Source organism: Micromys minutus, assembly GCF_963924665.1.
Source record: "Micromys minutus genome assembly, chromosome: 20".
NCBI classification, from domain to species: Eukaryota; Metazoa; Chordata; class Mammalia; order Rodentia; family Muridae; genus Micromys; species Micromys minutus.
This window is the reverse complement of record NC_137955.1, coordinates 15542658-15557171: the sequence shown is the minus strand read 5'-3', so window position 1 is coordinate 15557171 and position 14514 is coordinate 15542658. Positions and strand designations below refer to the sequence as shown.

The 14514-nt window shown below is 39.9% G+C and overlaps 1 protein-coding gene across 1 annotated transcript in view; it reads left to right on the top strand.

Annotated features, from left to right (window-relative positions):
• The first annotated feature begins 2350 nt into the window (after nucleotides 1–2350).
• Nucleotides 2351–14514, top strand: part of NDUFS4 (NADH:ubiquinone oxidoreductase subunit S4) — an 87021-nt gene continuing 74857 nt past the window's right edge. Inside the window, exon 1 of the mRNA XM_080933894.1 lies at nucleotides 2351–2459. Within this exon, the coding sequence (XP_080790020.1) occupies nucleotides 2362–2459 (98 nt within the window). The 5' untranslated portion in view covers nucleotides 2351–2361. The remainder of the gene's footprint in view (nucleotides 2460–14514) is intronic.

The window sequence follows — 14514 nt, the reverse complement described above, 5'->3', positions numbered from 1 at the left end:
AGGGCTAAAACGTACAATATGCAAGGCAGAGAAAAAAGAAGTCTGGAAATCCATATAGAAATTTCTAGAGTGCAATTGAAATTGGAGGTTAGAAAGAGCCTGTCACTGATGGTGACATGTGAGCAAAAATGTAAGATGGAGGACAGAAGCAGAGCTGGGGCAAGAGAAAGAGGAGATCAATGGGAGAAGAATATTTCAGATACTAGAAAAGCATCCTGGGCCTGCAGAATGTCCAAGGTAAAGTCTTTCAGACAAGCATGTCTGGAAATATCTACAGCACTGCAATAGAAGGACAGAGTAAGGCGTGAAGTCAGGAGTCTTTTTCCCTCCAGTGTTGGCACTGAAACCTGGCACAGCTACATGATAAGCATATGCCACACCATTAAGCTGTATCTTTGCCCCTATATTGGCCTTCAAATATCATAATAAGGTGTTTGGCTTTTCCATTGATGAGCTAAGCTAGAAGCTCAGCGTGGGGTGTTTAGTGGAAAGGGGGAATGTGTGACTTCTGACCCAATAGTTTTGATTGCTGTGGGCACTGTGGGCAAATGCGAACATCCCTGCAAAGGGGGACAGTGGTTTGGATCAAAGCACTGCTAAGCGAGGCAGGAAACATAGTCAAATTCTAAATATATTTGAAAGATTGAGGCAAAAAGAGGAATTAAGAATCACCCTATACAACTTGGGTAGACAGCTCAGTGGTAAAGTACTTGCCACCAAGCCTACAACGTTAGTTGGAATGAGAAAACTGACAGCTGAAAGTTGTTCTCTGACCTCCACACGTGCTATGACACACATTTGCATGCATGCATACTTTGAAGTGGCAGAATTAAGAGGTGTGGCCTTATTGGAGTATGTGTGTCACTGTGGGTGTGGACTTAACACCCTGATACTAGCTGCTTGGAAGCCAGTATTCTGCCAGCAGCCTTCAGATGAAGATGTAGAACTTTCAGTTCAGCCTGCACCATGCCTGCCTGGACACTTTGATGAAACTGGACTGAACCTGTAAGCCAGACCCAATTAAATGTTATCCTTATAAGAGTTGTCTTGGTCATGATATCTGTTCACAGCAGTAAAACCCTAACTAAGACACACATATAAACAAATCCATTTAAAAAGAATTATCACAGGTATTATAAATACCCAGGCCAACACTGTATCAATATAAAAACATTTTTTTCCAAGTGCTCTGTTAAGTAAGCTCTTGCAAAACTAATGTTCTGTCATCAACATTTGGTTATTATTGGAGAAAGAATGTTGAAAACATTAGTGGATGAAAAGGTATGTTAATGATCTGGAGGCTGAAGGAGGAGGATTGTAAATTGAAGTCTATCCTGGATAATATCGAGAGATCCCGTCTCTTACAAGAAACAAAAAGACTAGGAATTTAGTTCAATGATAAACTGCACACTTTCCCTGGATTCGATGTCCCAGCTTTGGAAGAAAGAAAGAGAAAAAGTTTGTTGTTGAAGTACTGAGGAGCCAGGTAAGAACTGATAAGACTCTTGGCAGTTAAACCTGATTATCGTTTAGAATCTTTGGTTATTGTTACTTTTAAAGGTCATGGGATAGTTGACAAATGGAAGGAATGATGGAGATAGAAGAGTAATCAAGATGGCTCCGCCCCTTTTCCGGGTTGGGGATGGGGCGAGGCGTTTGCTTGGTAGTTCCAACCTTCCATCCTCCACCCTCATCCTCAAACCCAAGGCTTACCAGAAATCAAAGGCTTATAGGAGGAACAGATCACCAGACTTTTGGCTACCTGTTTGTTGGGCAAGCACTCTACCAACTGAGCTACATTCCCAGCCCCAATTAGATTTCATGTCAGTCCATATGTTCTTTCTTCCTTTATTTTTTTCTTTAATCTTTGGCGAGGCCAGATTTTTAGTGTGGAAAATATGATTATTATAACTACAGCCTGTTATGAAGGCTTGCAAACGGAATCTGGCAACACTTTGGGAAAGTACTACTTTAGTTTCTCAAAGGCTCAAGGAGCCCTCCGGCTCTTCCAGTGGGCTCAGCCTCAGATATTCTGAGTTCTTTGAAAAATTATGAGTTACAGGTGTTTACATTTTTGAAGCATTTTCTTTTGGGGTTCTCAGCCTCAGTGTAAATGACCAACCTTACTAATAAGGAGTAAGTTACTTTTTATGGAGACAACATTTCCATTCTCTGAATTTTTTCATCTATTTTCCTCTTTTTTCTTTCAACTAAAACTTTTATCTCTTTTCCGGCCCCTCAATATCAAAAGGAGAACAGTACTTGGATTCTGTTTCACTGTGGCCGCATTGCTTTGAGATTGGAGGAAGTGAGTCCCTAGCGGGGATCCGTACTCCCATCCTGGCATTTGCCCATAGGAAAATGGCGGCGGTCTCAATGTCAGTGTCGCTGAGACAGGCGTTGTGGAGGCGCAGGGCACTGGCTACAGCTGCGGTTTCCGTTTGTAGAGTTCCATCCAGGTAACATAATTGTCAGCCTTGTCGAGCTATTCATTCAGGATTCTCAGGTCGCTCCACTTTGGCGGAGGATGGGCCGGCTGGGTCCCGGAGGCGGCCTTGGGAACGCGTCCTCCGCTGACCCTTCCTCGGGATACGGGCACGGACTCTGGTCTCCAGCAAGGCTTCTGCGGGGGTCTCGGGTTCTCGGGAACCCTGGGTCTACAGCTGCGGGCGAGGGTGTGTGAAGGAGCTGTGACCTGCTCCTGCCTCCCGAGAAGGGGAGGAGTCTGGGCGACTCTCCCAATGTCCTGCATCCCCTCAGTCTGTCACCTGTTTGCCCCATTCCAGCCTGGAAGGGTAAATCCCTGCTTTCCTTTCCCTGGCTTTAGTGAATATCAACTGAACTTCTAAACAGAAAGGTTGCTGCATTCATCATTCTGCATAAGAGGAAAACTTCTCAGGACTTCAGGGTTTATAGTAATATCCATCGGAAGGTTATAGCGTACCGGCTTTCTATCTGTAGTAGAAATGGAACCCCTGACTGTGCGTCCCAGGCTTGAGTTCCACCACGGAGCTACGCTCTTTGGCAGTACCATGGCTTTTATTTTTATTTATTTATTTATTTTTATTTATTTATTTATTTATTTATTTATTTATTTATTTTGTTTGTTTGAGACAGAATCACACTATGTAGCCCTTGGTGGCCTGGAACTCAGATCTGCCGGAAGGTTTCTCATGTACGGTTTTTTTTTTTTTTTTTTTTTTTTTAAACTAGCCCATTACAATAGTGGAGGGATTGTTATTTTATTATCTTGAGTCATTTTTGTGGTGACTGTCCCCTCCCCCAACCTCCCACAGCATTACTTTATTTTTATATATTTCTCTGTTTTCCTGAGTTTATTATTAGCACATGTTTACCCATACAAGCATTTTCATCTATGAGGTACTATATTTTATCACTTGTTTCGCACAGTGGCCTTGTATTGATAGCCGCTTACAGTGAAGATGGAAGACTGTGTAAGGGACGGTTAGAATGTGGTACTTAAGGAAAAAAAAGGAAAAGAAGCTCTGGGGAGGCCAAGTCAGTTGGATCTATGTGAGTACCAGGACTACTTAAAGAGACCCTGTCTCAAGCAAAACAAAACCATTAAATACCTTTTAAACAAGAAAAAGGAAAATAGGATCTATCAAAGTATTTGTTAATTTAGCTCAATACAAAGGGAATAGAGAGTTAAAATAAGCTGGTTAGAACTTTTGGAGCCAAATTTTGTTGCAGTTTTAAGTAGTGGTTGCTTTGTGGGAAAGAAAAGGTTGCCCTTGATAAAGTCAGGAGATTTGTAAAAGGTTTCAGGGCCTGGGGATGTAGTTGAGTTGGCACAGAGAGTGCTTAACATTCACAAAGTACTGGGTTCAGTCTTCAGCACCTAATAAAACCTTCCTTGGGCACATAAACTCTAATCCCAGCACTCTGGAGTTGCAGAAAGGCATGTGGGGGTGGGGGTTCTGTAGGCAGTCATAGAGCAGTACATATATATAGTATACAGTCACTGGAAAGTAAATATTGTAATACCAGTGGAAAGTAAGAAATAAACTTGTAATTAATTTTACATATGAGGAACTTGGGAAATAGCAAACTGTTCTCTAAGATAAAATACTCCAGTGATTACTTTATGGCTAACCTGATGGTGATCTAGTTTAGATATTTCCCACTTAACATATAATTTGCATAACCTAATACTAATGGGCTCATTATAGAACTGAAAACACATTTAAGGGACCATTAGTGTATTTCTCAGTAATTATGGTAAAGTTTAGATGATACTGGATGTTACAAACAGGGAGCTGTTACTACACATCTAAACTTAACAGGTTTTGCTTGTAAATGTTAAAGATTTGAAAATAGCATATATAAATCATATAAGATCACATTTGTTTCAAAGTTAAAAATTAAAACCCATGGAAAGTAGTTTTGACTTCACACTACCACATTTTATTTTTATTTTTTTTAACTTTTATGATGTGCATATTGAGACAATTATGTTTCCCCTCCTGAGTTTATATAGAAACTTCTTACCGATATTTGATTAAATTAATGATTTGTAAAGACTGAATAGAAAGAAATCCAACCCATCAGGGCAATTTAAATATTAATTTCTTTCAAAAATCCTTTTGTAACCCTTAAAGAAATGGCAGTGGCATACTACATCATGTGAGTGAAATAAAGGAGAGCCAGACCAGTGAGGCAAGCAGTGGTGGAAGGAAGCACGTACTACTACACCGTCACATGAATTCAGTTATAACGTCAATGTACAGAAAAAAACAGCTAGTAAGAAAGAAAAACACACACGTGTCCTGGCAGGGGAGAGAGCTGAGTAGGCCTAGCGTTGACACCTTGTGTTCTCTGAGTGTCCATTTCCTTACCTGAAGAGGGTTAATGCTTAGTCATCCATTCTTGCCCTTACTATCCCTGACTGCTGTCCTAAGGGGTTTTCTGACACAAATTGTATCTATTTAAGATGTGAGGCTGTCAACAGATAAGTTGGTTGTCTCTTTCCAAATAGTGACAGTGGGACTTAAGCTACTTGGTGTCCTGTTTGTTTTCTTTCATTTTATCATGATCGGTCTGTTTGTATCACCTTCCCTCCTAGGACTTCTCAGATTTAGACTGGATCTTTTGTTTTCCTACAACATAGCTCTTAGGATAGCACGTCCCCAGAGGGTGTTGATTAGGCTCTATGATGAAGAATAGGTTATGAGAGACTTTTGTGAAGTAGGTTTTGTGCTCCCAATCTCTGTGGAGTTGAGCCTGTAGAGACCTCCAGTGAGGAAATGGTCCTAAGTGGTCCTAGGACACTGTGTTGACATCAGTTCTGTGTTTACTGTACCTTGATGGCCAAGGAAACAAGCCTTCAAGATCAGTATTTGCTTTCTAATTCATTAAATATTTTTGTTTACATTTACTTATTTTGTATGTGTATGTTTGTATATTCATTTGGGAAAGTAAAGTAGGTCTTAAGAGACATTAGTGAGAGCCAGGTATCTACTAGCCTACATACATATGAATTTAAAACAATTTTCTATATGTATTTTAAAGGAATTATTTGTACTGGTCTGAGTTTAAGATATTCACTTTGAACTCAGTCAATTTATATATATTGAGATTGTTTTAGGAATGGATTTATACTTAACACATTTTGACAAGTATCCTGACTAATTTTTAATTAAAAAAAATTAAAAACAGGAAATGGAAATGAGTGATTTGAGAAGGATGCTTATTGGAATATGATGACTTGTTTGGAATGAGAGTAACTGACTTCATATGAAATATAACCTTCCGAGGCATAATGGGAAAAGATGGAGTTTCTTTTTTTTAAAAAAGATTTATTATATATATATATATATATATATATATATATATATATATATATATGTATGTATGTACACTGTAGCTGTCCTCAGACACACCTAAAGGGGCATCTGATCTCACTACAGATGGTTGTGAGCCACCATGTGGTTGCTGGGATTTGAACTCAGAACCTCTAGAAGCGCAGCAGTTGGTGCTCTTAACCACTGAGCCATCTCTCCAGCCCAAGATGGAGTTGATTTTTGAGTAATGTATGCTAGAATAGGTTTGGAGATGGACTGAATATAGAACTCTGACAGAACACACATTGTCTGCCCAATCAAGACAATTTTAAATGGAGAAGCTTATAGAATTTGTCATCTTCTTACCATCGTCAAAGTATTCATTCTGAGCACAAATTCAGCATAGCTCACTTTTCTAACTTACTGTGATTCATTCAATCAGTGTGCCAAGGATTTCCCTTATTTTCTGTCTTGTGCTTCTTTCAGTACCTGTGAATTAGGATGTTCTCATTCTTGTTTTTAGGTAAGTAGACAGGTGCAAAAGAGAATTCTCCTCTTGGAAAATTGTTTGACTTTTCAATATGTTGACTTCTGTGACAAGTGTTATTTCTGATAACAGTAAATTTAAATTCCAGTGTCTTCTGCTTTTTCTTTTAGCAAGGTATATTCTTTATTTGAAACACTATTTGATGTTTGTATCTTTTACTTTGAATATTTTGGGCTTTGAAGGAAAAGAATTTTCTTTCTGAATTTAGTATAAGAGATGTTTATAGGTGTCTTTATTTTACTTTTTTAATCCCCATTTTGAGAAAATATCATTTGTCCAGATTACGATGAAGCTCACTGTGTAGCTAGCTGTAGATGACCTTGAACACCTGATTTTCCAGCCTTCCTCTCCCCAGTGCTGAGATTGCTGATCTGTCTTTTTATACTCTTAAGAAAAGTGCATATCATGCATGTAATTAAGTGTGGTATCCTGAACATATTTTTAAATTTTATTTATTTATTCTTCTCTCATATATTACTTCCTGACTAGCCCCTTCCCTACCTCTCTTCTCCCCCAGTTCCACTACTCTATTTTCCTTCAGAAAAGAGCTGGCTTCCTAGGGCTATCAGCCAAGCATGGAATAACAAGTCATAAGACTAGGCACAAGCCCTGGTATCAGGGCTGGATGAGACAACCCAGTAGAAGGAAAATGGTTTCAGAAGCAGGCAAGAATCAAGGCCGCTCCTGCTTCCACTGCTAGGAGTTGAGGAAGAAGACCAGGCTCCACAGCGATAACATACAAAGCGAAGGCCTAGGTCAGACCCTAGGTTTCCTGACTGTCAGTTCAGGCTCAGAAGAGCCCAGGTTAGTTGAGTCTGTGTGTTTTCTTTTGATGTTCTTGACCTTTCTGGGTTACAATCCTTTCTCCCTCTCTTCTGAGGGATTTGTGGAGCTCTGCCAAAAACGTATTGTTTTTCTTATAAACTGCCCTTGTCATTGGGAAAAAGTTATTATGTCATGTTTTTTAAAAGTATTGAAGACTGGAGAGGCGGCTCAGTGGTTAAGAACACTGACTGTTTTACAGAGGTCTTGGGCTCAATTCCCAGCACCCACATAGTGGCTCATAACCATCTATAAAAGGATGTTCTCTTCTGGCATGCAGGTATACATGCAGCAGAGCAATCATACACATAAAATAAATAAAAAATTAAAAAAGAATTGTATTTAAAAAAAAAAGAAAAGGAAACCATCTTAAAAGTATATGTGAGCTCTTGAGTCTGTTTTTAAGTTTTGTGGGGTTTTTTTGTTTGTTTGTTTGTTTTTTTAATTCCTCATTGATTAACCTGCATCGAGGACAGTTTATCAGTATTTGAGTGAAAAACAACCTGACAGGCAAGCTGTAAATCCTGACAGCTGTTTGGAGTGGGAACATAGAAAAGAAAGCAATGGTGTTTGTAAGTATCCACATTGATGAAGAAGGGAGGGTAGCTTCAGAGAAAGTGGGGAATCAGTCCTAGGGCATCAGGGGAAATCATGTCCAAGCTTTGGTCAGTATCTGAAAGAAAAAAAGAAGGAAAAGCAGACAGGCATGGTGTCATGGACGTGCGATCTGATGTACTGAGCTCTGTGAGAAGCTGCCTGAGGCAATTCTTCTGGGGAGAAGAAATCCGTTCTCTCCTTAAGGGAATAGTCTCGAAGCAGATCAGAATGTCAAGTCTTTGAAGACCAGAGGTCGAGTCCCATGTTCTGATAAAGAGAAAGTAGCTTTCTCTTAATAGCCCTTCACAGAGCTCGTACCTGTCCTCCGTGGCTTCCAGAACCGCTCTACAGTATTCCTCCCTCAGAGTTAAGACCCTAAAATCATTCACAGGGTGGCTGAGATTGGGATGAATAGAACCCAATTTCAAATTTGTTTACTAGGAAGGCATTCTGTCAGGACTGCTGCTTCCATCACATCCTCATGTCTCCCCTAAGCTGAAGGGCTTATTTAGCAGAGAAACAAACTGGCTTACTGGGCCTGAACACTAAGGTGCTGGTCCTGAATGAGAAAAGACTGCTTACTCTGGGGTTGTTGTCTTGCACCAGCCCAACCAGTTCTAACCTGCCTTCATCATTTTTACCTTTTTTCTCCTTTTTTAAGTATGATTTGAATTTGGAGTAACAACCCATTAGAATTTTTTGTAAAATTTTGAGATTTAATGAAGCCATGATGATGGCTAAAATTTAGTTACTAAAACCTTGGATGGGCGGGTCAGATTGCTTACTGTGACCTGAGTACTGTATCCAGGACCCACATGGTTAAAGGAGAGAACCAGTTCCTGCAAGTTGTCCTCTGACCTCCCACATAAGCACATAGACATACACACAAAAATGAATAAATATAACACAATAAAATCTTGTCCTCTTTTAAGGTTAAAAGAGTATTGTTAATCCCTTAGTTCTTACAGCTTTTCTTTCTTAGTTTCATTTTCTGAAGAGCCTAAGAGAACCTGTTGTGACTGAATCATACAATAGCCACATTTTTTGTTTGTTTTGTTTTGTTTTTTGTTTTTTGCAGCTGCTTTCATATAAATATTTGAATATATTTGTAAACTATTCTGTGTTTTGTAAACTATTCTGTTAGGACTAGGGGACAATTCATTATTTCTGTTTTCAAATTCTGTTTGTGGAGTATTTTGCTAGGTAAATGCAGCCTTAAGTTATTTAGAATTACTTAACCAAATGGAATCTTTTCTTCTTTTCTGCATTTTCAAGACTTACAAAACCAGGATCACCCTGCAGTTTAGTTTTGTTTTTTAAACGTCAGCTGTTTCTTAGAGTCGCCTGTTCCGCCCTCTGAGGCAGTCAGGTACTTTGGACACAATTACTGCTTCAGTAAATTTTGATTTAGGCTTATCTCTGGAGATTCTAATAGGAAGCTAGGGCTGAAAACTCCTGACCCCCCCCCCCCCCAGTAGTTTTTATAAGTTTTATCTTCAAAGACTTTAAAAATATGGCTTTCTTTGGGAGATGAATAAAGGAGATTTCTACAAACAAAAAAACCTAAGTTTTTACATTATTCATTTATGTACTAATGAGAGGCAGGGGTGAGGTTGGGGTGGGTTAAAGGCAGAGAAGGCATTTTGGTAATTTTGGAGAAAGCAGGCCATGCTTCTCCTCTCTAGAGACTCTTGTTCTTCATTTTGGAAGGGCTCAGGTTTAATGTAGCACAGCTGTTGAACTCTGCCCTTCAGAGTTTTAAGAAGAAAGTGTCTTATCCTTTATAATGGAAATGTACTTTTTAGAGAGGTGATCTTTGGCTGGACATAATTCTTAAGAAAGTTCCTTGCCTCTCTAGAGTTCTTTGTTTCACTGACCTCCTAGAATTGTTTCAGCAGAGGGAGTGTTCTCAGTACAGGTCTGATTGCTTTTGGAGTATGTTTTGCTGTGTCCTTAACAAAGCCAGGTGAAGAATTATTTCTTTGTGTTTTCTAGGGCTCAAAAATATATTCTTTGCTTTATCTGGCCACTTCATACATAAGTGAAAGGTCCTTGCTTGACGAAAGACCCTGTTCTAGATGACTGTTGAACACACCATATGCTTCTCCTAAAAGTGCCACTCTGTTGTGATGAGCTTTAAAGTAAATGCAGATGTCTTGAATCTTTTGAGGGCCACCACTCTGAAAGGATGGAGCACTTAATTTCAAGGGATTTCTTCACTGCACTTAAAAGTATTTGGATGAAATTTATACCTTTCATTTTAATAGTTTGAAGTTCATTTTAATATCCTTATTACACATGTTTTTGAGAAATAAAATACACCTCCTAATACTGCATTGATTAAGAGCTTGTATTTATTGAACCTTTAAAAAGTATAAAACTTAAAATACTTTGTAATAAGTACTTTTGGGTAGTGAGAAAAGTGTTAGTTTTTAGTCAAGAGTGGCTTCTGCCTTCACAGATTAACTTTAAGTATAGTTCGTATGTCATCCTTGTCATGACTTGAGCTGGAAGATTATTCTCGTTTGCTAGCCCTGTATTTAATGTAAGAATCTCTGAACTCTGCTGACCATCTGCGTTTCTAGTAAGTCTAGAAACACTATTCTTTACTGGTAAAGTGCCCTCTAGAAATACCAAGGGGGAAAAGCTTATTGTGGTGAATGGTTTCCGTTCATGATGTGTTTTCTCCATTTCCAAGGACCTGTGATGAGGCAGAATATCGCCAGAGCAGAAGGGTGTGGCACCGCCGTGTTGCTCACCTCGAGGCAGGCAGGACGAATAATCAGGAAAGGGCCCTAGCTAGATCCAGTCCCAGAGGGCATCTGCCTCTTCCAGCTACACCCTACCTCCCAAGTTACCAGCACTTTCCAAAATAGTGCCATTATCTGGAAACCAAACCCTCAAGACATGAAGGGTGTGGGAGACATTTTATATTCAAACCATAACACACATACACTGTTCTTTTATACTCACTGATAAGTGATATTTCTCTTTGTGCTCTGCAGAGTAAATCTTTCCCCTGTGTGTACTTGCCCTCTTTTCCTGTAACTAGGCTTAGCATCATCAACTTGTTTATCCTATCAAAATGGCTAGATTTCCTTCCTCTTTGGACTCCTTAGGATGCTGCAATGATTAATCTTTATAAGCTTGGTTGGATTAAGAATGCCTAGTTGATTATCGAAGCACTAGTTTGGATGGGTCTGTGATAGTCATGCTACTGGATGATTAGAACATAAGGGCACTGGCACAATGCCCTTAGATGGAGTCATATTATTGATGCATAACTAGGAGATAGTGTAAAGAAGGAGGTGTGTTCTTTAGGAGAGGTAAGTCATTTGGGATATGAACTTGGGTCTGCATCTTACTTGGTCTCTCCCTGAATGGCCCCTCTCTGTTTCCTCAAGTGCCAAGAATATACAGTTTTCCTGCCACATACTTTGCCCAATCTCATGGGGTCATATGACCAGATTAATAACTGAAACTATGGGGTCAACACAAAAATTTCTTTAAACCTGTTCTCAGGCAATTTAGTCACAGCTATGCACAAGTAGTGGCAATAGATGTTTTCTGTTTTGCCACTGCCTGTGTTTGAACTGTGTAAATGTGATTATCAGATGTTATGGTTCAGTGAGCTAATCTATCCTCTTTCTCCCTCCCTCTCATTCTTTCTTTCTCAGAAAGCAGGTTTATTTAGTAGTACACTGCGAAGGGTGGCAGGCTGGCCAATAGTAAGAGCGTTACCTACAGTCTCATTTCTTCTTATTTCTCCTTAGATTTGTTTTTATTTTATGTGTATGAAGTGTTTTAGCTGTGTGTATGTATGTGCACCACATTTGTACACATGGAGTTCAGAAGTGGAATTTGGAACCCCTAGACTATTGTCAGCAGCCACGTGGTTACTGGGAACAGAACTTGAGTCGTCTTAAAGAGAAACAAGTGTTCTTTAGCATTGAGCTGACTCTACAGCCCACTCTTTTCATTTCTTATCAGTACATTCTATAAAATAAAGGTTCTTACAAGTTTATTAGGTGTTTCCCCAGTGCTGGCTAGTCTTATGTCAACTTGACACAAAGGAGTTATCTGAATGGATAAAACCTTATTTGAGAAAATGCCTCCATAAGATCCAGCTGTAGGGTTTTTAAATTAGTTATTGGTGAAGGAGGGCTCAGTCGATTGTGGATTGGGCCATCCCAGGGCTGCTGGTCATGGGTTCTATAAGAAAGCAGGCTAAGCAAGCCATGGGGAGCAAGCAGTGAGCAGCAACCTCCCCACCTACCAAGACTTCTGCATCAGCTCCTGTGTCAGGTTTCTGCTCTGTGTGAGTTCCTGTCCTGACTGACTTCAGTGATGAACAGTGATGTGGAAGTGTCAGCTGACCCAGCTTGCTATTTGGTCATGGTGTTTTGTCACAGCAGTTGAAATCCTGAGAGCTCCCTTCTTATTCACAGGTCCCTTTTCTCTATTTTTAGCTTGGACATTTTGTGTTTCACTTTTAGAGGGAGTGAATCCAGGGCTCTGCTTGCTAGAAGCTCCCACTGAGCTGCCCACCCAGCACTAGTTTCTTTCCTTTCATCCTTCGGTTGGATTTGTATCCAGATGATGCTGAAAGGAAATGAGCTGGGGCTTGTCTGTCTTCCTCTCTTTTGAATTACTGCAATTTTATTTCACAAATTTTATATGCTGTATTTCATTTTGTTTAAAACACGTTTACTCTTTTTTTAGCGTTTCATACTTCAGTACTCTACTTAAATCCATCTCTCTCTAAAATATTTTATTTTCCCCCAGACTTGCTTTTTTGATCAGTAGATTATTTAAAGTGTTTTGTTGGGCTGAGGATAAAGGTTCTTGGAGGATTGTCTGTCAGGTGTGTGAGTCCCTGACCCCTACTTCCAGTACTGCAAAGCAAAGGAGAAATGCTCTCTTAATTTCCAAATAGTATTTTACTATTTTCTGAAAACCCAGCTTCCTAGAACTTCCCTTTTCAGTGTCCATACTAAAATTTGTGGCTCTGCTAGTCTGGCTTTGTGGTTTGCTCCCACAGTTGCATGGGAATCAGCCAGGAGCTAAGGAACCTAGAACAAAAAGAAGCAAACTAAAAGTAGTGGATGTTGCATGAGCCCATCCCCTTAGAACTGTTACTCCAGTGAATAGAGAAGAACTTCAGTTTTTGCTCTTGCAAATATCCATCGTTTCCTCTCAGATATGGTTTTGGGATACTTAAGATTGGTGCCAGGTATATGAAGGAGGAGGTAAATAGTGGCTTCTACTATCTCTGAGCGTTACTTTTCTTTCCTGTTCCTTGGGGCAAATTACTACAGATGTGCTTATTTCTGTTGTCACCTATGAGATGCATACGTTTGGTGCATTAAGGTTGTTTAAATGATGCTCCCAGGGCTGGAGCTTTTCCTGTTCTGCCCTCTCTATACAGAACATCCCATCCTTCATCTTCTCCTCCTCCTCTTCCTCTTCATCTTCCTTCTCTTCTTCCTTCTTCTAACATTCAGTGGGAGAGACAAGTTGAGTGTGTTTACTAGTAGTTGCCCTGGATCCCCTGTCCTTGGATGAATTATTTTAAAATTCAATTATTTTAATTTAATTACATTATTTTTTGAATTTTAGGATACTAGAATGGACTTAAATGATCTAAATTGCCTTAAAAACTCTCTGTATCTTCAGCTTTTTACCCAGTTGTTTCTCAAATCTAGTGGGCAGATAGGAGAACTTCACATGCCAGAGTCTGGGAAATAAGGCAGAGAAAGTGTTTCAGAGTGTATGGTCAGACCTTCCTGGGGCTGGAGTTACAGGTAGCTGTGAGCCATATGACCTAGATGCTGGTGCCTGAATTCTCTGGAGAGCAGTACAGCTCTTAACCACTGAGCCATCTCTCTAGCCACCCCCCCCCCCCCAAATCTGGCTTGAATTTCTAATCCTTCTGCCTCTACCTACCCAGTGCTGGGATCAGAGGTGTGTGCCTTCATATCCAGTTGTGTTTTGTAGGTTTTTAAAAGACAATTACTACTATTCAGTGCTTGTATAAATGCTGGCATGCACAGCCACAGGATGCATGCAGTGGTCAAAAGACAATTTTCTGGTGTCAGTTCTCTTCTGTTTCCACCTTGTTGAAGCATGTTGAAAAGATTTTTGTTGTCCTACTTCATATTCCGGGCTAGCTGTCCCTCAAGCTTCTGGGGCATTCTCCTGTCTTCCTTCTCATGTTGCCACAGAAGTGCTGGGGTTAGAGATGTGTGTCACTCGTGTGGTTTTAATTTTTGTTTGTTTTTGAGATAGTGTCTCACTATATTGGTCTTGCTAGCATGGAGTCACTGAGATCTGCCTGCCTCTTCCTCCCATATGCTGGAATTAGAGGCATACACACCATACCAGACTTACAAAAGTGTGGGGTTTTTGTTTTGTTTTTGTTTTTATTGTTTGTTTAAAGACAAGCTTTGACAAGTTTTATTAAAGGAAACTTTGCATGGTTTACTTTTCACCAGACTGTACCGGCATGCTTCTAATGGTATCACAGTCGCCTGTGTCCACGAGAGCCTGTGTGTATACTCTGTAGGATTTCAAAATGCTGTGCCCCATTTGATATCATTGCCACATTAGGGATGAACATTAGTCTTACCTACAGGTCATAGCATTCTGTTTGGATTTTCTTAAAACTTGAGATTCTGGTTGGTTTCACTTTGCCCTGTCTGGTCATCTAAGGCCTGCTTGTTTACCAGCATAGCACTTTTTTTT